At 46.1% G+C, this 27,186-nt stretch overlaps 1 protein-coding gene across 2 annotated transcripts in view; it reads right to left on the reverse strand.

Moving 5' to 3' along the window:
* POPDC1 (popeye domain cAMP effector 1) overlaps positions 1 to 27,186 on the reverse strand; it is a 274,307-nt gene that overhangs the window by 152,211 nt on the left and 94,910 nt on the right. For both annotated transcript variants that reach the window (XM_069235416.1, XM_069235417.1), the window contains exon 2: positions 26,705 to 26,972. In XM_069235416.1, the coding sequence (XP_069091517.1) occupies positions 26,705 to 26,936 (232 nt within the window). In that variant the 5' untranslated portion in view covers positions 26,937 to 26,972. The remainder of the gene's footprint in view (positions 1 to 26,704; positions 26,973 to 27,186) is intronic.

Below are 27,186 nucleotides of genomic sequence, written 5' to 3' on the forward strand. Positions count from 1 at the left end.
TGTGAGTCCCCTTTGAAGAAAGGTGACTTCAAAGACTAAAATGGGTATAAGAAGGGCACCCAAACTTACAGACTTTAGAAACACTTCTGGAATCAAGGGGAACCTCTGCCTGGAGAAGAGCTGATCGCTGAGGAACAAGTGCTGCCCTGCCTGTGACTGAGCTTTGTGGAGCTTTCCTGCAGTGCTGCTTCTGCCTGAGTAAGAGGGCAAAGAATGGACTTTGTGTGCCTTCCATCTTGAAGAAGAAATCTCCAAGGGCTTGATGTAGAGCTTGCCTCCTGTTGTTGAAGTCTCAGGGATAGCAAAGACTTCTTCCTGCCAGCACCTGGAGTCTCTGGAGAGACCCCTACTCTGCTCTGTGGTGCCCTTCCAGTTCCTGGGACCCTGAAAGGAGAGGCTGGCAGCCTAAGGACAAAAATACACGCACCGAGCGCCGTGCGGAGAAAAGATCGACGCGAATCCGATCGCGGCTGAGAAAACGACGCGACGCCGGTTCCGCAGCTGAGAAACGACGCCGCAGGAAACGCGACCGAAAAACCGACGCCCGGAGCAGGAGAAACGTCGCGCAGCATCGCTGACGGAGGCTGAGAGATCGCACCCTGCGCCGCGGGACTTTCGGATCGTCGTGTGGCTGGCTTTTTCAACGCGCACCGCCGTGCCGAGTTGTTTTCGACGCACACAGCCGTGCAGGGTTACTTTCGACGCACATCGCCCGTGCGGGGTTATTTTTGACGCAAACCAGGTACATTTTTCACGCTAGCAGCGCTAGTGTGGTGTTACAACTACCTAAAGACTCTTTTTATTTTAAACCTTTAAAAAATCATAACTTGACTTGTGTATGTTGGATTTTTGTCGTTTTGGTCTTGTTTTGTCTAGATAAATATTTCCTATTTTTCTAAACTGGTGTGGTGTCATTTTGTAGTGTTTTCATTGAGTTACTGTGTGTGTTGGTACAAATACTTTACGCCCAGCACTCTGAGGTTAAGCCTACTGCTCTGCCAAGCTACCAAGGGGGTAAGCAGGGGTTAGCTGAGGGTGATTCTCTTTTATCCTAACTAGAGTGAGGGTCCTTGCTTGAACAGGGGGTAACCTGACTGTCAACCAAAGACCCCATTTCTAACATTGGTGACCAGCGGTCGGGATTTGGACTTGTATTTGTACTTGACATACAGTAATTAAGTGTACACTACTGTTTTGATCTCAGACCACTACGTGACCACATACTACTTGTCTTGTGATTCTGCTTTTTGTTCTCTGATGTCCTCCTGGAAGTATTGATAATATTTTTGGACTTTGTTTTTTGGTTGTGAAGCCTTTGCAGAATGGAAGTCAATTTCTGGCACCTATTTATGTATAAAAAGTGGCAGCTTAAAGCATTTTGCATGGAAAGGGGACTGGCTGTGAACAAGAAATCCAGAAGGGAGGATCTTGAGTCAGCCCTGTTTCAGTATGAATTGAAACGTTGTCAGGCAACACCACCAAATGAGTCTGAGGAGGATGACTACTCCGAAGAGGAGGGAACAGAAAGAGATGAGTGGCTCCTAGCTCGAATCCGGAGTCTGGAAGAGCTAGATGCAGAGCTTGAGAGGGCTGAGGAGGAGAGAGCCTTAGTCCTGGAAAAAGAAAGGATTGCAGCTCAAGAGCTGAGCTGTGAAGAGCTGAAGCTGGAGGCCATGAGGGCTGAGTCCAGTTCAGATGGTGGCAGCAAAAATCTTGTATCCAGTACTGCTGAAGAAGTGCACATGCCCAGAGATGTGGTGCCCTACTTGAAGGAGGGAGTTAACACACGCCAGGAGGTTCAGGGGTATGAGGTAGCTCCAGTGATGCACAGGGTCCCTGAGGTGGATTGGGGAACTGGCATGGGGAGTCATATTCCTACTGGTGGGAGGGACACTCTACTGACTCTAGTTGAGAGTGACAGGGAGAGGGGTTCCCCCCAGGTAGAAGTCCTGGTTATGGAGTGTGAAAACATCCCAGAAGAGTGTGGGTTGAGTGTCAGGGACAGTCAGGTACTGTCTCACCAGTCTCAGGAGGGTGATGTGGGGTGCTTTTTCAAAGCAGAGTCACTGGATGGTTGGGTGAAGGGTACTTTGGTTAATTCATGTGAGGGGCTGAGTGATGTAATTGCTGGAGAGCATATGTCTAGTCCTTATTTTCCAGAGCTATGCCAACACCAGGTGGAGTGTGAGTTCTCTGACCCCAGGGAGCTTACAATGGAGGCAGACTTCTGGGTGAGTACCAGAGAGTCTAAAGAGGCATTTGGGGGTGCTCCTGAGAGGAGTGGTCTAGGTAGTTCCCAACCAGGTGAGGTAGGGAAGGATTGTAGTGTCCCAGGTAGGTCCCAGTGTAGTGGGATGGGTGAGGGACCCCATGTCCAGTCTCAGAGGAGAGGGAATGGGGATGGGTTGAGGCCCAAGGTGCCCGAGATCCGGTCCCAGGTCCTGGAGGGTTCCCTGCGGGAACCCCAGGAGGGGAGCCTAGCCTGTACCATAGGGCCATCTGTTGAGGGAGACCCCACAGTGTCAGGAGAACTTGGGGGGGCGGCTGTAGCCAGCGTCCCACCAGTTCTGGTGTCTGGCAGTACCACTCCTAGTGAGGGGTTGCAGAAGTCCAGACAGAGGGTTGAGAGGGGGTTGCGGACCCCAGTGGAGAACCTGGAGGGTCAGGGGTCAGCTCTGAGTGCAGAGCCCCCCAGGAATGACCTTGGTGAGACCATTTCTGGGCTGGGGGGAATCCAGACTCTGTCAGATGGGCAGAGGTCAGGAGACCTGCGCCAGCCAGACTCTTGTATGGCCCTTGGGGAAAGTGTTTCCCTTGTGGGGGGTAGGTGTGCCCCCCAGGAAGTCCTGGTGCGCCAGGCAATGATTCAACCGCAGGGTGGTGACTCTGGGTTGAATGATCAGGTTCAGGGGGTAAACTCTGACCTGATGGGGGGTAAGTGTGCTCCCAAGGAAGTCCTGGTGTGCCAGGCAATGGTTCAACCGCAGGGTGGTGACTCTGGGTTGAATGATCAGGTTCAGGGGGTAAACTCTGACCTGATGGGGGGTAAGTGTGCTCCCAAGGAAGTCCTGGTGTGCCAGGCAATGGTTCAACCGCAGGGTGGTGACTCTGGGTTGAATGATCAGGTTCAGGGGGTAAACTCTGACCTGATGGGGGGTAAGTGTGCTCCCAAGGAAGTCCTGGTGTGCCAGGCAGTGGTTCAACCGCAGGGTGGTGACCCTGGGTTGGATGACCAGGTTCAGAGGGTAAACTCTGACCTGGTAGGGGGTAGGTATGCCCCCCAGGAAGTCCTGGTTTACCAGGCAGTGATCCAGTCTGTGGGTACAGACCCTGGATTGGGAGGCCAGGTTAAGGGTGTCCCCCCTGACCTGGAGGAAGGGGCTACTGCTAACAGTGCCCCTACCATGTTGTCTTCTGGGGGGGCCACTCCTAGTTGGGTGGTTCAGGACCCCAGAAGAGAGGGCAGGGGGAGGGAAGCCTCACCCCTGGCCCTGGTCCAACCTGAAGGTACAGACCCCAGGTTGGAGGATCAGTTGCAGGTTACCATCCCTGCACTGATGGAAGAATTGTGCAGGACTGCTTCTACAAGCACCCTGACAGTTTTTGACTCTGGGGGTGCCGCTTCTGCAGGGAGGGTACAGAGCCCCAGAGGGGAGGACCAGGGTCAGGTTAACATCCCTGACCTGGCGGAAGAGAGAGTGGTCAAAGGGTGCCAGGCACCTGGGGCTACCACCCCCCACTCTCCACAGTCACAGTGGTTAGAGAGGCCTGAGGTCGGGCTCTCATCCCTGACAGTTGTCGGGGGCCACTGTGGCTTGCTGTCCTGGTGGACAGAGTTGCCCCTGGGGGGGGGAGGACGAGAGTCACACCCCGGGGGTGGAGTGGGCAACACCACTGTGTTGGCCCTGGTGGTACTATCTGCCCATTGCAATACATCTGTGAGCAAAGTAAAGTTAAGTGTTGCACAGATGGTGTCTGTAGATGTGGAGAAGGGTTCCCCATGGGTTAGCTTAGTGGGCCCTGAGAGTATGGACAGAGGGATCCAACTGGAGTCAGGAAGGCGTAGAACTGGAACATGCCCCTGCTGTTGTGGGCCTGGGTCCCTGTTCTATCGCCCCAATCAGGGAAGTACATCAAAGTATTGATTGTTCTCCCCTGGCTTTAGGCTGGTAGGGGGTCGTGTTGGACTTTTGCTTATGCAGGGTCATCCCCAGACTTTTTTGCCTCCTGCCTCCTATATTTTTCTGACATGTTGCTGTTGGCTTTTCAACTCTGAGCACTTTACCACTGCTAACCAGTGCTAAAGTGCATATGCTCTCCTGTTTAAATTGTATGTAAGTGGTTTATCCATGATTGGCATATTTGATTTACTAGTAAGTCCCTAGTAAGGTGCACTAGAGGTGCCAGGGCCTGTAAATCAAATGCTACTAGTGGGCCTGCAGCACTGGTTGTGCCACCCACATAAGTAGCTCTGTAATCATGTCTCAGACCTGCCCCTGCAGTGTCTGTATGTGTATTTTTACACTGTAAATTCGACTTGGCAAGTGTACCCACTTGCCAGGCCTAAACCTTCCCTTTTCTTACATGTAAGGCACCCCTAAGGTAGGCCCTAGGTAGCCCCAAGGGCAGGGTGCAGTGTATGGATAAGGTAGGACATATAGTAATGTGGTTTATATGTCCTGACAGTGAAATACTGCCAATTTCGTTTTCACTGTTGCAAGGTCCGTCTCTCTCTCATAGGATAATATGGGGGCTACCTTTAAATATGATTAAAGTGTAGATTCCCCTAGAGAGTAGATGGACAGGTGGAGTTTGGGATCCCTGAACTCACAATTTAAAAATACATCTTTTAGTAAAGTTGATTTTGAGATTGTGCGTTTGAAAATGCCACTTTTAGAAAGTGAGCATTTTCTTGCTTAAACCATTCTGTGACTCTGCCTTGTTTGTGGATTCCCTGTCTGGGTCAGTTTGACAGTTGGGTTGTTTTTCCCCTCACACCAGACAGTGACACAAAGGGAGCTGGGGTGTGATCTGCATTTCCTGATTAGCCATCTCTGCTAGGAGGGAGGGGTGGAGTGGTCACTCTCATCTGAAAGGACTGTGCCTGCCTCTGACAATGCTGTCTCCAGCCCCCTGGTGTGTGTCTGAGGCCTTGCCTGGGCAAGGCAGGATTTCACAAGAAGGTGTGAGTCCCCTTTGAAGAAAGGTGACTTCAAAGACTAAAATGGGTATAAGAAGGGCACCCAAACTTACAGACTTTAGAAACACTTCTGGAATCAAGGGGAACCTCTGCCTGGAGAAGAGCTGATCGCTGAGGAACAAGTGCTGCCCTGCCTGTGACTGTGCTTTGTGGAGCTTTCCTGCAGTGCTGCTTCTGCCTGAGTAAGAGGGCAAAGACTGGACTTTGTGTGCCTTCCATCTTGAAGAAGAAATCTCCAAGGGCTTGATGTAGAGCTTGCCTCCTGTTGTTGAAGTCTCAGGGATAGCAAAGACTTCTTCCTGCCAGCACCTGGAGTCTCTGGAGAGACCCCTACTCTGCTCTGTGGTGCCCTTCCAGTTCCTGGGACCCTGAAAGGAGAGGCTGGCAGCCTAAGGACAAAAATACACGCACCGAGCGCCGTGCGGAGAAAAGATCGACGCGAATCCGATCGCGGCTGAGAAAACGACGCGACGCCGGTTCCGCAGCTGAGAAACGACGCCGCAGGAAACGCGACCGAAAAACCGACGCCCGGAGCAGGAGAAACGACGCGCAGCATCGCTGACGGAGGCTGAGAGATCGCACCCTGCGCCGCGGGACTTTCGGATCGTCGTGTGGCTGGCTTTTTCAACGCGCACCGCCGTGCCGAGTTGTTTTCGACGCACACAGCCGTGCAGGGTTACTTTCGACGCACATCGCCCGTGCGGGGTTATTTTTGACGCAAACCAGGTACATTTTTCACGCTAGCAGCGCTAGTGTGGTGTTACAACTACCTAAAGACTCTTTTTATTTTAAACCTTAAAAAAATCATAACTTGACTTGTGTATGTTGGATTTTTGTCGTTTTGGTCTTGTTTTGTCTAGATAAATATTTCCTATTTTTCTAAACTGGTGTGGTGTCATTTTGTAGTGTTTTCATTGAGTTACTGTGTGTGTTGGTACAAATACTTTACGCCCAGCACTCTGAGGTTAAGCCTACTGCTCTGCCAAGCTACCAAGGGGGTAAGCAGGGGTTAGCTGAGGGTGATTCTCTTTTATCCTAACTAGAGTGAGGGTCCTTGCTTGAACAGGGGGTAACCTGACTGTCAACCAAAGACCCCATTTCTAACAATTGAGAACATGGTTGTTGTTCAATAATAAGATTAATCCACAAAAATACAACTTGCCTAATAATTCTGCACTCCCTGTACACACAGCACAGATGGAAGTACATTTGTATTACTGTGCACATTAAAGGCGAGCTTTACATTTGCCACATTTTATATCTCATTAGAAATTCTTTGTGAATCACCCTCTACCTCTCTAGTTCTCAATTTCATGAACTCGAACCACAATTACAGAAATGCTTTTACATGTAATTTACTTCTAATATTAATAAAGACAGTGCTCAGATCAATTCATGTTTATTTAGAGCCACAATACATCAAACATAGGCACGCATAAAAGAATACACAAGATAAATGCCAGCATCAGTGCATATTGAGGAATAGGTAACAGTATGAAGAGATTTGAAAGAACTATTAAAACCACTAAAATCGAGGCACCACAAAAGCAGTAAGATGTTTTAAAAATTGGATGTAGCATCTGAAAGGACAGAGCACCTTCCTTCACCCACCCTCAAAACCCTTTAGAGAAGAGAGATCAGGAGCATAGCTTCAAGGGGGGTGTTTGGGGTGTTATGCACCCCTAATATTTGTGTTTTCTAGTAAATAGTTGGGTATAGGTGATTTCAGTCGGGTATGGTGAAGTGTCTACCGGATTTTTACAAACACAGACAAAAACACACAGACTCTGTCCCGCTGATTTGAAAGTCTTCAAAATGTTTGTTATTTTACAAAATATTGTGTTTTCTCTCATTTAGTACCACTAACAAACCACATTCCTCTCCCTTTCCACTGCCTTTTAAGCCCCTCATGTGCACCCTGTTTGTTGTATAATATATTTTAACATTATATGCCAGTGTGATTGTAGGAAAATATGAATCTGAGATTACTAACCAATCTATGCCCCTGAGAGAGATAGGTACCAATTAAAACAGGGAAGGGACATTAACAAGTGAGCATGAATGAAAACACCCCATACTGCTGGTAGTCCTCCCATTTCATGCGGAATTACAATGTAGCACACACAACCCCCTTTTTTAAGCTAGACAATAAGCCAAAATCTATTTATTAAGAGACTACAGTAGTTTAATCACTAATAAAAGTATGCATGTAAGTTATCATTCTTTCCTGAATAATGTAAGGGAGCACTTACCCTGGCACAGCCATTGGCGAAGAAGCCAATCACTTGCAGAAGGCAGATGCAGCCAGTTTATCTGCCAAGGCTGACATTCATAGGTATTTCTCAATTGTACACAGTACACACTAAAGTTAAAGATGGCATGGTGGACATAGGATCCTAAACAAAAATGGATTTTATAGCCTCCTATCCTTCACATATGTTCTAATAGCATCTTATCATTAGCCCCGGGCCTTGGGATGCCACATTTCAGAAACTAACTGTAAGATATTGGGTTATTAGGTAAAGGGTTGTAAGTATCCACGTCAAGTAATAATCATAATCCTGGTCAGGGTGAAACACCAAAGTCACTAAATAAACCGGAGCTCAACCCCCTGGAGACATCAGACCAGCTTAACTTAGAGGGAATGTGTAAAGTATTTATACAGGACTAAAACATTAATAAAGTGGAAATACACAACAATAAAAGAATAAAGTTGAAATGCAAAACAATAAAAATTCCACAACAAATTAGAACGATATACTGAAATTTAATAAACAAAATGACCCCGAAATTTAAAAAATCCATTAAGGGGAATCAGAGACATGAATGTTTAAAATTTTAAAATAGCGCCAGGAAACACAATGATGGTCAATATTTGTGGTCGAACAGGGCCCAGGCAGAATTTGACACTGACCATAATGCAGCACGGGTCAGACAGACCATGCAGGTTTATCAGAAACTACAGTCAGGAACTCTAAGTCCAAATCCACCACAGGAATACATTTCTAAAAACTCCCAGGTTTTCAGGGGAGGCACTAGGAGACTCACAGGGTGGCAAGTAGGGGTCAAAAGGAGGGTTCGCAGACCAGGTCCAGCTGCCACTAGTCAGATGAGCATTTGCAGGAAAAGGCCTCTTGTATCTTGTTGTGTTCCTTGAACAGTCAGTCAGCCTCATTACCCTTGGAGTCCACTTCATTGTCCTGGGTACAAGAAGGAGAGCAGTTCCAGTCTTCTAGACTCTTCTCAGGTCTCAGGAAGAAGGTTCAGTCATCTTCTGATTTTCCATAGGACCAGGCATGTCCTGAAGTGAGTGCATGAAGGTGCCATATTCCTCGGCCACATTAAACTTGGGCTCTGAAGGTATGTGGGGAGAGTGCTATTATAATCCCAGTGTCCTCTCACATTGAACACCAAAATCCAGTTTGATACAGTCCCTGTACCCACAAAACGTCAGATACAGAAGTCTGGTATAACAAAGCTGAGCTTTCAGCAACCAGACATTGGATATATACAAATTGATTGCTTATTCTATTTCCATCAATTGAAATGTGCACCAAATGTTATATGTAAACGTAGCAGCCCTGTCAAACAGGCTGTGACACTGTAAAGCTAAAAGAGGCCCACTGTGATTGGGGCCTTACTTGCTGAGAAGGCAACAGAATGGCCCTGCCCGGGTGTCAGCTAACATTTGCCTGTGTCATATGAAAAGCCTCAGCCAACCTGTCAAGCAGGTTGTGACATTCAAACAGGACCTGACACTTTAATGTCAAAAAGGAACCTCCCGAGGGCGGGGCCAACCAACATGGCCGATCGGACGTGAGCTCCGTCGGCTCCGTCTGGTTTCCCCTGGGCCCAATGCAGTGAGGCGGTGGGGAGGCGTTGATGGCCCCCCCCCCCGGGTCGGGGATCGGCAGTGGGTCCCTGGGAGAGGCGAAAACCGGCGAGGTTCCCGGTGGAGAGGGGGGCGATGCCCGGCGGGGTTCCACGTACGGACCTCGTGGTGAGACGCGGCCCTGCGGACCCGCACTAGACGAGCGGAAGCCGGCCGACGCCGGAGAAGGGGTCGTTGCCCCGAGGTGGAGGACTGGTGGCGCGAGACCCGAGGACGGGGGGAGAGCAACGCCCCCGAAGCTAGAGGCACAGATGAGCGGCGGTGGGCCGTGGGGAAAGGACCACACCCAGCCACGATAAGGGCGAGGTGAGAAGGGGGAAGGCATCCCCTTCTACATGCGGGGAGGCGCGATCGGGGGAGGCCCAGTTTGAGAGAAGCGACTGGAGCATGCGGAGGCCCCCCACCCCCTAGAAGATATGGGGCGACAACAGGAGGGTCCCCCCCAGATGGGTGACGGTAACTAACACGTGAAATATTCTCTTGGCTGAGATGGCGAAGCTGTGCATTTTGGGGTCAGAGGAAGACCATTGGAGGCCATTTTGAGAGGCACTGAGCGGTAAAGCCTCCTTTACAAGAGACTCAGAGAAAGTAAAGTTGGCAGAGGCGAATGCAGGCCCCGACGGGCAGGTCGGTGTCACTGAAGACGGGCCCACAATGGAGGGAGTGAGCCCGCCGAGGAGAGAGGACATAGCTCTGGGACAAGGGAGAGGGGGACATCCCTGCCCCTTCCCCCCCGGAGGTGTGGCGCGACGGAAGGGCGAAGACCCAGAGGGGGGCCCCTGCAGTGAAGGAGGGTAAAAGCGGAGAAGAGGGCGAGACCCCCATGTTGACACCGGGGTCAGGCCCTTAACAGTTTCATATGCCACGATGCAAAATCCAGGCCAATCGGGTCTCCAGCTATTTCACGCCGGCTAGAGTGGAGAGTTCTGACCAGACACAGGGTGAGGAGATGGCGCTTACAAAGGAGGACTTCTTGTCCTCTCTCCGTACCTTTAAAACCGAGCTGCGTGAAGAGCTCACAACAGATATCAGAGCGACACTAGAGGCCTCCCAGACGGATGTCAATGGGAAGCTAGCCGACCTCCAAACAGATGTGGACTCAGTGGGGGCCCACACACTGGACTTGGAAATGCACATACAGAACTTACAACAAAAAGTGGTCCCAGTGGAGACTGATCTCGCAAAGGTAAAATCGCAACTACACCTCACCATAATGAAGTGCGAGGACTTGGAAAACCGCGCACGCCGAGATAACATACGGATGAGAGGCCTGGAGGAGGGAGCAGAGGGGCCCGACCTAGGGGCCTTTGTGGTGGGGCTGTTTTCCTCACTACTGGGAGAGGAGCAAGCGGAGATACAAGTGGAACGAGTGCACCGTGTGGGCAGCAAAATACTGGGCGACGGGAGGAGACCGAGAGATGTTCTTGCTAAATTAAGCTCATTTAAAGTGAAGGAACGGATACTTTTAAGGGCGAGACACCAGGACCCCGTCTCCTTGCAAGGTGCGCAATGCTCACTCTTCCAAGATATAGCGCCAGCAACTTTAGCCCGACGTCAACAGTTTCGACCAGTGACAGAGGAGCTGAGAGAGAAGAAGATAATTTACCGATGGACCTTCCCCTTTGGCGTAGCGTTTGAACTCCATAATAAAGCGTGCCATTTCTCAACGGTGGATGCGGCAGCCGCTGCACTGGGCTTAGAGACTGGAGGAGAGAGGGGTGCTACCGAATGTGAGGCGGGAGGGGAGCAGGGAGGAGATGCCCCCCCGTCTCGGCAGACCAATGGAAACAACAGAGGAGAAATAGAAAGACCCCTAGAAAATGAAGCCATGCGGTAAGCCGGTACCGACTCGGACGGGGAGCGACCCCAGCGGGGGGCCCCCATTGCTCTATAGGGACGGGGGAGGTTCCCCCCCCCTCGTCGAAAGGGGGTGAAACGGATCTGCTCGCCCCGGATCCTGGTGTTGCTTGCTACTCGAGCATACTTTATCTCTGCTAAGCACCGGGGGTCCGAGGCCCCAGCCTTTGAGATGCCCGTTGGTATGATTGGGACTGGGGGAGAGATGAGACGGAACTGGATCCTGTCCATGACATGAAGACTGTAAGACACTTGGCGGTTATGAGCTGACAGGATAATGTCTGTATTTCTTTTAGGAAATGTTTTTTCAAGTTGTTTGATGTTTACCATCCGAGTCACGGTGCAAGGAGTCAGGGGAAAGAGTCTCAGCTGATAGAGTATTCCTGGAGAGTGGGGGTGAGAAACACGATGAGAGGCACTGGAGATTTTACTGGGAGTCTGGGTGAGAACACTGATGCTACACAGAGATGATGCTGGAACTGCTGACATGGAACGTGAAGGGCCTCAACTCCCCCAATAAACGGTCACAATTGAAAAAATACCTTGAGGAGCATAGGTATGACATAGTGGCCCTACAAGAAACACATTTGAAGAGGGGGGAGGGACACCGCCTTCGTCACAAACACTATTCTTACATTGCCTTAGCATCAGCTCCCACAAAACACTGTGGGGTGGCGTTACTATTTAGCAGATCAGTCCACTTTAAGGAAACAGGGTCCAAGAAAGATAAGGAGTGATGATTTCTGATGTTGAAAGGCAGCCTGGACGGGAAACTCTGTACGATAGCTACTGTCTATACTCCTAACAGTGGTCAAACCCAATTTCTGTTACAATTCCTGAGCGAGTTAGAGGGCTTTGCGGAGGGCGAAGTTGTCCTGTTGGGGGACTTCAACCTGGTGTGGGAATCAACATTAGACACAACGCACCCACAGAGATCACAAACGAGTGCCTTTGCCAAATCAGTGAAAGCCTCCTTTCGCCGTCTGGGACTGTTTGACTCCTGGAGGGCCCTGAAGCCTCTGGAGAGGGATTACACCTTCTTTTCACACACTCATCGCTCTTACTCAAGGATCGACTATGTGTTTTTGAGCAAACCACTGCGACAGATCCTTACGACAGTAGCTATTAATCCAATTGTCATCTCAGACCACGCTCGGGTGGTGGTAGGGTTAAATTGGTCACTAGCACGCAAACCATCCAAGCGCTGGTACTTTCCAGGGGTGATTACCCGGGACGCAACATCCCGCAAAGATTTGCGATCAGCGATAAGGGAATACTTCCAACATAATGGGTCGGGTGATACTAACCCCCACATTCTCTGGGACACCTTTAAGGCGGTTATAAGAGGTAAATGCGTTGCACTCGAAGCTTCCATGCACAGGTTAAAGATTAAAGACCAACTCCTTTTGGAAAGCGAACTTAGGGTGGCTGAACGAGAACATAAATCATCCTCGTCCTGGCAAGCTCAAAGGAAGGTGGCGACCCTCAAGGGTAAACTACAGGCTATCTACACGAATAGGGCAGAGATTACATTGTTGAGATTGCGAAAATCCCACTACGATAAGGGCAATAAAATAGGCACCCCCTTAGCTAGACAGCTGCGAGTCCAACAAGCCCGCAACTACATTGAGCAGGTCAAAGACGAGCGAGGGGAACACTTCACTGAAGAGGGAAAGGCGAAGGCATTTAGAAGATTCTATGAGCGTCTTTATCAATTGGACCACCCACCCGCCCACGCCCAAGAGGCCTATTTGCGCTCAGTCCACCTACCGCAGGTCTCCCGGGAGACGAATGACATGCTAGAGGCACCCTTTACAGTGGAGGAAGTACAGGCGGCCGTCAACGCCCTCCCCCTGCATAAGGCTCCGGGTCCTGACGGTTTTACAGCCCTTTTTTATAAGACTTTCGGGGCAGAACTAGCGGGCCAACTCGCGGCTCTAATCAATTATATACGGGAGAAGGGTGCGGTGTCCACGTCCAAGGGAGAGGCTCTGATAACTCTCATACCCAAGGCCGGAAAGAACCCTCAACTCTGTGCATCATTCAGGCCCATTGCTCTACTGAACCTAGACACCAAATTATACCCTAAGATTCTGGCGCAGAGGCTGGAGGATGTGATGCCGGAGCTGATACATCCAGACCAGTCTGGCTTTATTAAAGGTCGCCAGACTCATGACAACTTAAGGCGTGTCATACACTTAATGGAAAAGGTACAAAAGAAAAAGGTCCCGGCACTCTTATTGGCTTTAGACGCTGAGAAGGCGTTTGACAGGGTTGAGTGGTCCTTTCTAGTAGCAACCATGAGACAGTTTGGATTTGGGGAACAATTTATTTCCATGGTGATGAGCAACTATGCCTGCCCCAGTTCCCGGGTGGAGGTCAATGGGGTAGCTTCTGAATTTTTCGATCTATCCCGAGGCACGAGGCAGGGATGCCCCCTTTCCCCTCTGCTCTTTGCGCTCAGTGTTGAGCCCTTGGCGACGCGGGTGAGGGGGTGCACGGAGTTCCCAGGCATTACATTTGGTGCAGACGCCCATAAAATTTCTCTATTCGCGGACAATATTTTATTATTTGTCACATGATGACCCAGATAGCCCCCATGACCCCATTTACTTGGGCCAAGAAAGACATTACTAGGCATTCGGATTGTTCCCCAGGTGGCTGGGTTGTTCAGAGCAAACTACCCCCCATTGATTAGGTCTCTACGAGAGGACTTCAAGAGGTGGTCCCCGTTATGGATATCCTGGCTAGGGCGCATCAATAGTATTAAAATGACAGTGCTCCCACGATTACTATACCTCTTTCAGAGCCTCCCCGTTGAGATCCCGCCAGATTTCTTTGCGGAGACTCGAATACTTTTCACTAAATTTATTTGGCAGGGTACTAGAGCTAGGGTCTCATACAAGATCCTGACTTGCCCCAGAGAGAGGGGAGGGTTGGCGCTCCTGGATCTCCTGCTATATTATAGAGCAGCACAACTGCGCGTACTAGCTGAGTGGTCCCTCCGAGAGTCAGATAAGATTTGGCTGCACATGGACAGAGCGGTGACAGGCAAGACCTTGTGGGATATACCATGGAAACCCAAGGGGGCACGACCACCAAATGCATACCTTTGCACACCCACCGCCCTCAGAGTGTGGGACAAAGTTATTAAACTCTATGGGCTTACGTCCTTTCCCTCACCACACACCCCTATCCACCTTAACAAAGCATTCCCACCAGGGGAACTACCGGGACCATTTGATCGATGGAGAGAAGGGGGCTGCTTATGCATTGCAGACCAATACCATGGAAACCAACTTAGAACTTTCAATAATTGTTGTAGGGACTTCCAACTCCCACAATCAGAACATTACCATTATACACAGTTGGTACATTGGGTCACACAGCCACATATAAAGGAAGCAGCTACCAGGGATCTTCTGCCAGTAGAGAGATTTGTGCAAAGGGGAGGAGCGACAAAAGGCAGTATCTCAAAGCTATACTCCATATTAGCTACAGCACAAACAGCACCAACCCCTCGACACATCCCTTTTTGGGAGAAAACCTTGGTTGTCTCGGTGGAGGAGGAGCAATGGCGCTATCTTTACCACGACATACACAAACACAACCGCTCCATGGCAGCTAGTGAGGCTCACTATAAATTACTCTATAATTGGTACCTGTATCCTGAGAAACTTAAGAAGCTTTATCCCCAGGTATCAGATAGATGCTGGAGGGGCTGTGGCATGGTGGGAGACTTTAAACACATATGGTGGGACTGCCCATCGATCCGCCCCTATTGGAATGAAATTCTCTCTCATTTAAAAGAGATGCTGGGATATCCCATCCCTACCACGATGGAACATGCTCTCCTGGGCCTCCGAGCCCAAGAACTACAGCATCAAGCACACGGGGACCGGGCTATCATGTGGCTGGCTTTGGGGGCAGCGAAGACAACTCTAGCTTCTTTCTGGAAAAAAGCGGACCCACCGCCTATAACTCTGTGGCTCGCGCGATTATGGAAAAGCCTTGCCATGGAGCGGCTGGTTGATAAAGGGGAGGGTACACGCAGCAATTTTGATTACATATGGGATCCCCTGGTCAGGTTCCTTTCTAGGGACTTCCCCTCTTGACTTGTAGCCCCAAACTAAGGGCCTTGCACCTCTTCCATATATAGGAGCCGGAGTCTGAGACGGGGAGGAGACTAGAGGAGACCCCACATAGCCCAGGGATGGAGACACGCACCCACCGACTTCTCTTAGCTACTCTTAATTTGACTAGAAACGGATGGCTTGTTGTATGTTGACTTGTTTAATGTCATTTAAAAAAAATAATAATAATTTTGTTTCATGTATGGTACGAGCTGGATATACTTATGACCTTGCATGATGACAAATGTCCCTCAAGGTAGAGTATTCTTAGTGCACAATGTAACACTACTCTAGCGGAGGACAAAAGACAAAGGAAATGGAGATGTATGGAATAGTCTAAGATGTTTCTTGATCAAGTATGCCTGTACTGTATTATAAAATGTCAATAAAAAGAAGATCACAAAAAAAAAGGAACCTCCCAGCGCCCTTTCCATGTTCTGTCAGGTTCAAAGGGTCATGTCTGTCCATTTAGGACAGCCTATTGTTTTGCTCCTGGGAGTAGGCTCACACCTCATTCACACCTTTTAAATGCTAATTACTGGCTGCCCGAAGTGGGAGAACAAAGTGTAGATTTAGCTTCCAGGGGCTTCTGCCAGAGCAAAAGTAATGTTGCATAAGTTACCTTTCCGTAATATTTAGAACAAATCCAACTGCACCACTGATTTTTTTTAACAACTATAAAAATTGTTCTTTAGTTATTTTTCTAGCTAGTCCCATTACCGAGATACAATATTAGTATTTAATACGGCACCTGAGTGTTTTCCTTTGGAGCAGTTAAACCTACTACAGTGAAAATAGCTTTGAGGACATTTTTACAATAATCTTGTACTTGTCCTACTTATAAATGCTATGCAGCCTGCCTGGGGACTATTTAGGATGTCTTATACAAATTTAAAATTAAAGGGGTATTTTGACTGGTCCAATTTGTAGTTAAAATCTGAACAGCAAGGGTACTGGTGAAGGGTCTGCACACATGTTTCTATGGTCACAGTGTCGGATGGCACAATGGGTGCTGCAGGCCAATAGTGACATTTAACTTACAGTCCCAGAGTACAATTTGGTACCATATACCAGGGACTTATAGATAAGATACATATGTCATTCAGGAATTCAGGAGTATACCAATGTTACCATGATGAAAGGAGGAGCACAAGCACTTTACCTCTGGTTAAAAGGGATAAAGTGCACAGAGTTCAATAACCAGCAAAAATGGGGTTCAGCAAAAAGCAAACAAATCAGGGTGACCCTACATAAAGGGCAGAAGGGCACATTTCCAAAACCAGTTAAGAAACTCATTAGAACATTTACTATTTCAGTATACACTTTCTTGTAGCTTCGACACTTTGTAAGGATTGTCACAAGATCGCTCACATGTCTTTTCTGCACACCTAATTTCTTAAAGCTTAACATGCCCAGTTTGACAATGAAAAGCAGTATGGCACCAAGTCAGTAGGGCAGAGTAGGCACACTCTTGCACACCATGGGCAGATAAACAGTAAGTTCTGCACTGACATCACTGAGATGAAATAGAAAGGCCAATTATGACTGGAATGTGGGATCTTGGTCTGCTTTCATTCAAACGGCCAATGAAGTGTCATGCTTATGGGAACACAGTTAACATAATCCAAACGTTTGCAAGAGCTGTGCGTAAAAATATTCAGCTAAATTTAAGATCCTCATTTAGCGTGCGGCGAGAACTGAAAATCCTCACATCTCTGGATGAAACTCTAAATATGGAGTACAATCTACAAGCTGAATTTCCTTCCCTATTGCCATCTTAATGTGGAGAAAACTGGCCGATGGATTGTACTCTATAGGTTCCTCAAGGAATTGGAGGGTTTTCCGTTCCTTTCAATCTTCAAATAAGGCACAACATTTGATTTTCTTAAGATACGTGAGTAAGTGACAGCAGACAGGCTTTGCCTTTGTATTTCCTGAAGTGTAACTTAACAGAAGCAGACTTACTTAGTTTTACAACAGCATGTGAAAATTTCTACTCTATAGAGTCCAGAAACCCCAGCTTATTTGGGGGCTGGAAAGGTAGAGTTAAAATGCCAGACTTGATCTATGCTAGGGGCTGGGGAGAGGTGAGGATTCAGTGGGAAGTGTTCCCAGAAAGAAACAGAGCGATGGAGAGAAAGTTAAGAATAATTTGTTATGGTTTTGCTGTACTGGGGTCGAGGTAATGGATTTCTTGGTAACAAGTTTCTTTAATTTCACATTGATCCATTTTCTTTCCAAGACAAAAGTGACCCAAATATACACAGTCTACAGTTTGTTGTTTCTTAGATCTTACAACTAGAGATGTTCCAGTGAACCATCCCTTTTCATTAGCTCCTCTATGCATTTCAAGTGAAATAAAAAACATTGTTGGATTGGTTCAAACTGACTTACTAGATCACAGTCTGTTGGAAAGTACTTCAAATCCAACATAGGTTGTGCTATAGCAAACTTTAAATAAACTCAAACAAAAGGCGTCTCACAGCTTTTATAAAGAAACATGAAGAAACAATGCGATGCACATAAGTTATCTATATAAGGCCAGATGTATTAAAATGTCATAGAAAGTTGCAAATCTCTGAATGGTAAACATAAGACTTTGATTTACATAGACTCTGGATTTTCTGCTGATTAGCAAAAGTACCAAAGCACAAACATCAAAGTCTGTCCAAATCATGCTTTTAAAATGAATACTCCTGCTCTGTCCTTATTCAACGGACTGTCTCCATGGTGAAAAATTGCCTGATGTATGTGCAGCAGAAAAATGCATCTGCATGGAAAACTATTTTTTTTACCTGCAGAGAAGCCCACTTCCTTGGCACTCCCATGAAATCTGAAAGTATTATTTTCTCTTTTTTCACCATTGTGACACACTAATGCCTATGGAGGAACAGTGTTACATATGTTTCCAGGGAGGGCAAGACATGTAAGCACAACCTTGCTATTTTATGAGTTTCACTATATTTTTTATAGCCACACTGCTCAAACACACCCCTTTTTCCAGCCCTTACCGTTTTAAAAATCAGATTTATTACATTCTCCGTTATTATGCAAACAGTATTTTATGTTACAATTCATATGTATCTTTGCACGCGCCATAGGGTGTCCATATTCTCACTTGGTTAATTCTCAACAGCGCTTTATTCTCATCATTTCACAGTTATCTTTTCCCTTTCCAGTAAGGTGCTGAACTAGGACGTACAGATTTCAATGCCTCAAATAATAATCATACCATCGACCCCACATTATAAATAAAAAATGTTCCCATTATAATGGCAGTTCAATTCTAGCCATCTACTATATCATTCGGTTTTCAAAGGAGTTCACTTATTGTCTCAATTAGGCCCTAACTCAGCCCAATAACCATCCTCGCATGTTTGTTCCGTCTGTCTGCTCGCTAATTGAGGATAATGCCAGCCTATGTTATTCCAGATATTCTGGTATTTTTCCTAAGGATGTGTGATAGGGTGTATCCTGCAGCCACGTCTCTCTTTAATGCTACACTTTCGCTTCCTGCTCATTTAACCTTTTCGCTGCTACCCTAACCACACCCCAACTCCCCCTCCAAGGGCTAAGCCTTTTTTTGAATATGTGACTTAGGCCCTTGTAACATTTTGCTCATATACAGTATCCATGCCAAAACTGCACCCTTTTTACCCCGCAACAGCCAGGGAATCCTAAAGGTACCCAGGGTTTGTGGGTTCCCTGGAGGGAACTGAAAAGCTAGCCTGAATACAGTTATATTTGAGTTTTTTGAGGAAAAATGGGGAAAACATGCTGTAGAAGAAAGCATATTGTTCCCTGCAGATGGCATCAAGAAGGGTTTTTGGTCCTAAAATCACCATCTGAATCAGAAAACCAAAAATTCCCACACAGTTTTGGCATTTAACAGGATAAAGCCCATTTTTTCCTATTTTTTGTGCTTTCAACCTTCTTCCAGTTAGTGGTAGAACTGGGTGTTAAACCAATGGTAGATTATGGAAAACTGTGGTACCTCACTTGTGTGGGTAGGCCTAGTATCTGTGACAGGAAATGGCAAAAAAACCAATGTGGACACATCAAATTTTTCCACCCAAGACTGACCATTTTTTGTAATTTGCCTAGCTGTGGATTTTGGGCCCTGGCTTAGCCGGCACCCTGGGAACCCAGCAAACCTGTAAATGTTTTAAAAATAGGCACCCAGGGAAATCCATGATGGGGTGACTTGTATGGCTCTCACCAGTTTCTGTTACAGAGAATCCCTTGCAAACCTCACAAATTGCCTAAAAAACACATTTTCCTCAAATTTCTGCAAAGGAAAGTTCTATAATCTGAGGGGAGCCACAAACTAGCTTTCACGCAGCATTCCCCCAAGTCTACAGATAAATATGGTACCTCACTTTAGTGGGTAGGCCTAGTGCCCGTGTCAAGTAACAGCCCAAAACGTAATGTGGACACAGCACATGTTTTCCACTAAGAGCTGACCCTTCTTTCGCAACGTGCCTAGCTGTGGATTTCGTGTCCTAGCTAAGCCAGCACATAGGAAAACCTAGCAAACCTGTACATTTTTTAAAACAAGACACCTAGGGGAATCCAGGTTGGGGTGACTTGTGTGGCTCTCACCAGGGTCTGTTACCCAGAATCCCATGCAAACCTCAAAATATGCCTAAAAACACATTTTCCTCACATTTCTGTGATACAAAGTTCTGGGGTCTGAGGGGAGTCACAAATGTGCAAACATTCAGCATTCCCTTCAGTCTCCTGATACAAATGATACTCACTTGTGTACGCTGGCCAAGTACCTGTTACAGGGAAGAGCCAAAAATGTGTAGAAAATTGGGGGGAGCCAAAGTGGGTCCAAAAAGGCCGTTTTTTTTTTCATATGTTTTTAACTGACACTGCTTTGGGCACCCATGCATGCGGGGCAGAGTTTAATCAGTACAGATAGGGCAATGCAGAAAGACTGACCCCCACTTATGTGGGGTGGGGGAATGGACATGCCCATGGTGGGCGACCCCTACCCCTCTTTTATTAAAAAAAAAAAAACACAAAGGGCACAATAGTGTGGCCCCTCTGTAGATAACATATGGAGCTGATATCAACCCCCCACTATGGACTGTCACTATTGGATCTGTATATAACAACCAGATCCACTGTATCTAGCCTGTCTCCATGCCCATGGGGTAAGTACCTGTTGCAAGATTGCAAGCTAAGTGTACTGAAAGTCTTTTCAGGTCGACAGAAAGGATCATGGCTTCTGCTCTAATCTTGAGGGATATCTCCTCCATTATTCTAAATAGTCTCTTTATATTCATGGAAATGCTACTGGCAAGGCTTGTGCCGAAAGGATCAGTCCATAAGTGGAAGACATCGACTTGCCAATACCTTACCTAAAATGTTATAATCTGCTTACAACAGTAAAAGTGGTCCATATAATGCCCTCTGGGGCACGTCTTGGTGTGGCTCTGGTAAGGAGCCAATGAGAGCTTCCCTCATTGATGATGGTGGATTGCCTACTCCTTCTCTGCTGCAAACAGTTTAATCAAGTGACGTGTTCCACGTCTGAATATGCAAGGTAAAACTCAATCAGCAGCCCATCAGTGCTAGGTGTCTTCCCTTGCACCCTGCCTTCTAAGGCCGCTATAATTTCCTGGGTATGGACTGGGACCTCCAACAGTTCTATGTTCTCTCCTGCCACCTGTTGCAAATGCACCTTGTCCAGGTGCATCTCCACCTCATCCTTTGGCCCCTCTGTCATCTGTGCATATAACGGTTTATAGTACATGTAGAATATGCCACTAACCTCCATTAATGTCTCCTTCTGCAGCTCTGACTTGGGTGATTGCCATTCAATGAGTGCCTGCCCTAGCCAGCCCAGCTAACAGTCTCCCACTTTTATCACCTTCCTCATGCTGACATTCTACATATTCTGTGCAGTTCAAGATTTTGAACCATTCCATGAAGGTGTCATACTTGTTTTCCTCATGATCCAGCACCTCTCGCTGCACTGGGTCCGACAACAGCTTCTTCTCCAGTTCACTGATTAGATCATCTGTATTTCTCAGATCTATTTCAAGAGATTTCCAGGAAACTGTGATCTCCGCTATGCAGTGATCCCTCACCGACACCTGATTGCATTCCACTGCTTATTACTTCCCTCAGACGATCCTTAAATAACTGTCCTTTTCAGACAGCACCCTGTGACCTTCAGGACAGGATGGGAGGGGGCACACCCCACATCCTATATGTTAAATGAGAGGGCCATGGCCTGACATCGTGATATACAACATGCTCTTGAATTAATGAAAATGCATTTATCAAGGTGTGAAGAACCGAACGTGGCTTACCATGTCAATAAGGAAATGGGAGAGGTTAAGAGACAGGTCTGAGGACTTTACATAAGGAGTGATGGGAGATTCTTCTAATATGTGAATGGAGGGAATTGCATAGCTTAGGTTTCAGTTGTGAGAAAGAGGGGCTGCCCATAAGAGGGCCTGGCAGAAATGCGGGATGATAAGAAGATCTGCTGATGAGGATCTGTGATTATGAGTGAGAATTTATCATTACAGACCAGTGTGCAAGAAGTGTGGAGTGGTTTTGGAAAGCGCCACATGATAGCTGCAGAGGGCTCTGAGGATAATACATGTTTGTAAGAGTGTTATGAAGGTTTGTAATACTTTCCCTTCGAGCAATGTCTAAGACTAGATGGGCTGTCAACTTTTGCACCACTTCTAGTCCATGTATCAGTATTGGGAGAGTCCTAAATACCTATTTTGGGATGGAAATGTTCCATGCATGGTAAATGAGTGGCTGATTGCATGTGTAACTAGTATCTGGACTTTTAGTTTGGTCCTAGCACTACACTAATTTAGGAGATGAGCAAAGGTCTAGACACATCCCTTCTAAAGTGAAGTCCATAACCAAATCTATGGCCTGGAGGGATGTACCAAGCATGCCTTCATAGTGGGCACTGGACTACTGTCCCTGCCCTGGGTGCATCACATAAAACAGTGGTGGCAGCGTACTGATTTTTGTAAATCGTTAGTTTGACCAAGCAGTAAGTGTGTAGCATATATATGTAGCATATATTTGGTAGTAGCAGTCAGTGTGGTATGACTTTGAGTACTGTGACCAGTGGGATTCATTTTGATGGCCCTGGCTTAGCGAGGTACAAGATGGAGGATGAAGACACATTCGTCAGAATATATATTGTCTGCGTTCCTGTGAATAGGGGCAGGAGATCCAGAAACTGACAAATTCAACAGAGGCCTGGTTACTGAAAGACGGCCAAGTAGTGCTTCCTGACACTGCCATTTATGGCAAGGGTGAGGGGTGGGATTGTAGTTTATGTTGTTCAAGGTGAGGACATATGTAGGCAATGCCTAATATTTTCCCTCTCCCTGATTGATGCTTTTGAAAGATTGGCAACTTCCAGGTAAGGAGATCTCACACTTCATTGCTCCCATGTTTTGGAGATGCACGCCAGCCTGATTTTACCAGCTGTGAGAGCTTTTGCCTTGCCCAAAGGCTGTGTCTGGGGAAACGCCAGAAAATTACATTTTGAAAGAGAACTAAGCTGAAATAGTTCAGAAGCCCTAGAAAGTGGATCCATATACCCTCTCTAGAAAGTGTGTATAAAAGTAGCATCCATACTACCAGACTTTGTTCCTCTTTCATGTTGTTCATGACCAAGGAAGTGAGTGCTCTACAAAGTACTCAAAGAACTGCTATAACCAAGGCTAATGTTTGCCAGACAACCAGTCTCCCAGCGCTCAAAAGACATCACTTGATGCAGTCACGAGGTGTGATATGCGAAGCACACCCATTGCACCGCAGGAGAGACTATAATGCACAAAAGAGAATGCTGCATGGATTTAAGATTTTTACCTGAGCGAAAACAATGGGTAAAAGACGTTTAACTGAGTTGCGATTTCGGTCAATGGGGTATCCTGTAATAATCTGCATCTTGGCCTAACCAGATATTCAGATAACATATAACCAGACCCCAGCGTAACAGTATGTTGGGGTCAGTAGTAATTAGAGATCTTCAATAGTGGGGAGATCATGTAGGGTAATGTGATTTAGCGCGTTCCTGTCAATAGTGACAAAGTATAAAATCCTGCCAGTTCCTATTGAAAGGTGTAATTTTGCTGAGAGAACAAAGTACTTTCTTTTAGCTAAAAGATAAGCACAGGGCCAAACAATATATTATTTGGTCTGCTGGTTGACTGTTGAGTTCTGAGCTCTTACCCCGCCTCCCACATTACTTTCATGAGAAACCTTTGCGTGTTCACCCTTGCAACTCGGAGTGTCAAGAGCAGAAAGGGTGTACCTGGACCACTTTGCATGGCCATACTAGGATGGACTCCAGGACACTGATGGCAAATGACCTCAATCCCCATGGCTGGGGCCTAGCAGCTCATCTGCCCCGTCTACCAACCGAACAGGGTCTGCCAATAGGTATTTCCAAAATGAAGTGTTGATGAGATAAGGCCCATATATGCTAGTTTATAGCTGGCAAGTGGGAGACAAAGGAATGTTTTTTGCTGAGAGCCTTGAAAATGAAAATCATGTGGAAGGTTGGTGAACTGTGAGTGAAGTCAACTGATAAAAGAAGATAGTGGCCAAGTTGCAGCTCTCAATGGCTCGAGTTTGTGCAGTACCCACAGAGTAGACCCACCAGATACTCAACAAAAGGGAATGCCTGGTAACCTATGTCGTTAGAGCTGAGCTTAAGGCGATTAAGCGTCATCAATGTGGGCAATCAGAAAACGCACAGAGTTTAAAAAGGGCTTGGATGGATGAAGAAGGGTTAGCAGGACACACAAAACTGGGTGTCGGAAGGATAACCCTAACTTTAGAAGCCAAATCCATGAGGCAGGGGCCAATAAAGTTTATAAGAAAATGTGCATGAATTCAAAGCCCTGCCACACTGTACCCAGAAGCAGTAAAGTTCATCCAATGACTCGAGTTTGTGCAGTACCCACAGAGTAGACCCACCAGATACTCAACAAAAGGGAATGCCTGGTAACCTATGTCTTGTTAGAGCTGAGCTTAAGGCGATTAAGCGTCATCAATGTGGGCAATCAGAAAACACACAGAGTTTGAAAAGGGCTTGGATGGATGAAGAAGGGTTAGCAGGACACACAAAACTGGGTGTCGGAAGGATAACCGTAACTTTAGAAGCCAAATCCATGAGGCAGGGACCAATAAAGTTTATAAGAAAATGTGCATGAATTCAAAGCCCTGCCACACTGTACCCAGAAGCAGTAAAGTTTATCCAATGTATCAACTAACACATTCTTTTATGTGATTCGACTGAAAACGAATGAGACTGAGTCCATAATCAGAACGCCTTCCAAATATGGGGCGATCTCGCAATTGACTCCAGCAGACAGAGTGGGTTGATAACTAGAATAAATGTGTGGATCGGCACTAAATCGTTTCTATGGAAGTGATTTGATGACCTGTTTCCAAAGGGTGAACCACAGCCTAGGCAACTGAAAGGTTGCAAATATTTGTAATAACAAGTAAGTACCTTACATTATTTGAAAGCTCTTCTTAAATAATTGGCCTCATGTTTATTCACTGTTATTTCTAGATTCACAAGACGGAACAGAAAAAATTATAGCAAGAAATGTTCTTCACCAAACCATAATTTAATTTGATTCTTTTAATCAGGATTGTGTTGCCTCTAAATGTAAGAAATTAACAGGAATTAAAATGTAAACAACTCGATGTGAAAAGAAAAAACAAGTTAAGTTTTGGAATTACAAATATGATCTTGCACAAATAAAAAGAAAACAGCTACTTAAATCTTAATTTATAAATCAGAGAGCAATTCCCTGAATTTCCTCGTGTGGGAAATATCACTACTCATTAAATCCAAAGATAGTACATTGCTCTATGATCTTACTGAAGCATGGATCTTTTTAATGGGGGTTATGTGGTCTTTAACATAAGTTGCTGACTTTGGTCCCCAAGACATTGTATGGAATCCTGGCTTCTACATTTTAGCACCAATCTGCAATTCTAAGCAAATCATTTTGTGCAAGTTTTGTGTAAACTGAGCTGCAAAAAGTATAAAATAGAGCAATTCCTTGCAGTGCCTTGTGCGGGAACTATTGCTCTCGCTTAAGTCTAAGTAAGGGTGCTCTAAGATCTTGCACAGGCATAGATTTTTTTTCTTTTAATGGAGGTTATGCGGATTTGAATTTAAGTTGCTGACTTTGGGCCATGGGATGTAGTTTCACATCTTGGCTTTGACATTTTAGCAACATATGTAAATTCAGCAGAGGGCTTTTACGTATAATGTACTGTCACAATCACCACCTCTCTTTTCCTCGCTCTCTCTCTCTCTCACTGAACCCGAGTCACAAGATAGATATTTCCTTTAACAATTGTAAGTCCACATTTTGTACTTACAAAATGTAAATTTACACTCGCTAATTCTTGGACTAGACTCAAATCAGTTAAAATCTTCAAATCCTCAACTAAAAAATTCATCCACTGCATTCATGCTATGAACATAATCACTACTGTGGCGGGAAGTAACAAGACAATACAAGTAAACACACAAGCAAGACATATTTTTGACTTGTGTAAAACATTACCACTGGCAGTCATTTTGGATCACAATAGCCAGAAGAAAGGTAAAAAAAAACTCTAGGCGCCTGGAAACACTGTTCTTTTAGCTGTGAAACTAAATACATCATACACTAGAATATATTAGGCATGTCTGCTGATCCTCCAAAATATCTGAAATGGTCAGCTATAGAAGCAACGCTATTTGTTACGTGAGAAATCAAGGACAACCCACAGCTAAATGTATACATTAAAGTTGGTAAGCCAGGAAATTCATAGGTAGAGCTGAGCAGCACCTGAGTTACGTATCTAACTTGGCTCTGTGAGTTAAAGCACAAATCATCAAAAGATTCAAACATTATGTAAAAATATCATTTTTTAAAAATACAAATATCAGATATTTATCAAAAAAATAAAATGTATGGAGGAGTTCTGTGGTACATTCCGACCACCCTTCGCGTAATGTGCAGCACATTACCTGCACACCCACCAAGCAGGTATGGGGTATTTACTTTCCTCAAACCCTATTATTCCAAAATGTATAATGACATTTTGTATCGATCTAATTCTGTTATTTGTGAAAAAATACTATATGCGAAAATGCAGCTTAACATATTTTCAAGATGTAGTTTAATGATTTAATTGAAACTGAGTTGAATAGTTCGAGACGCTTTACATTTTTATTTTAAGTTAATTGTAGGAATATGTGTTTCGTTGAGGAAATTTTACAACAATAATTCATATTAGGGGGACTCATTTGCTGGAAAGGGCATCACAATAAAGTGTGGCTGTAGACTGCATCATTCACGTCATGTTACTGTGTTTTTTCACCTGTGCTGAATCCACAAGCGAATATTGTTCATGCCTGCTGGAATAATCACAATGTTTGTGCAGCTGAAGCACACAACGACAACAGAAGGTAAAAGTGAAGTATCAAGTCAGATTCACCATGTACACTTTAATGGGCAAAGTATTACATACAAAAATACAAAATAAATCAACAAACACACATACCAAGTAAAGCTGACTAATGTTTGCAGTTCTCATTGAATGCCTTACCTGCGCACAGCAAGCCTCGAAGGAAAATCATATGAAGATTCAGCGTTGTCGGTATCACTAGCCCAGCAGCAAAGCACATGTTGGCCAAATGGAAGACCAAGTGGTGGATCTCTCTCCAGTTTTCACAGACTATCTCGGTCTCATTGTGAGGTGCATGGGTGGCATTTCTTAATATGGGCAGCAGGTCTACTGGCAGCATTGTGACCAATCCATGTCCCGTGTAGTTATCCATCTTGAAAATGTACTGCAAAGCAAGGTACCGAAGAAGCTGATTGAGATGGAAGGAGACAAAAGAGTGCAAAAATGAGATTTTCACTACATGACTCGAGTCCCAATATATTTCTTAGAAGCGGTGGCTGAAAAAGTAAGCAAACCTAGCTGATACATCTGCCTGCTGACTGCAGGCAAGGTTTACGAAAATATGGATGAAGATTAACATGCACTGTGACGCTTTGGTCAACCTATCTCTCCAGTATCTTTTT

Source organism: Pleurodeles waltl, chromosome 5 (genome assembly GCF_031143425.1).
Source record: "Pleurodeles waltl isolate 20211129_DDA chromosome 5, aPleWal1.hap1.20221129, whole genome shotgun sequence".
Classification (NCBI taxonomy): Eukaryota; Metazoa; Chordata; class Amphibia; order Caudata; family Salamandridae; genus Pleurodeles; species Pleurodeles waltl.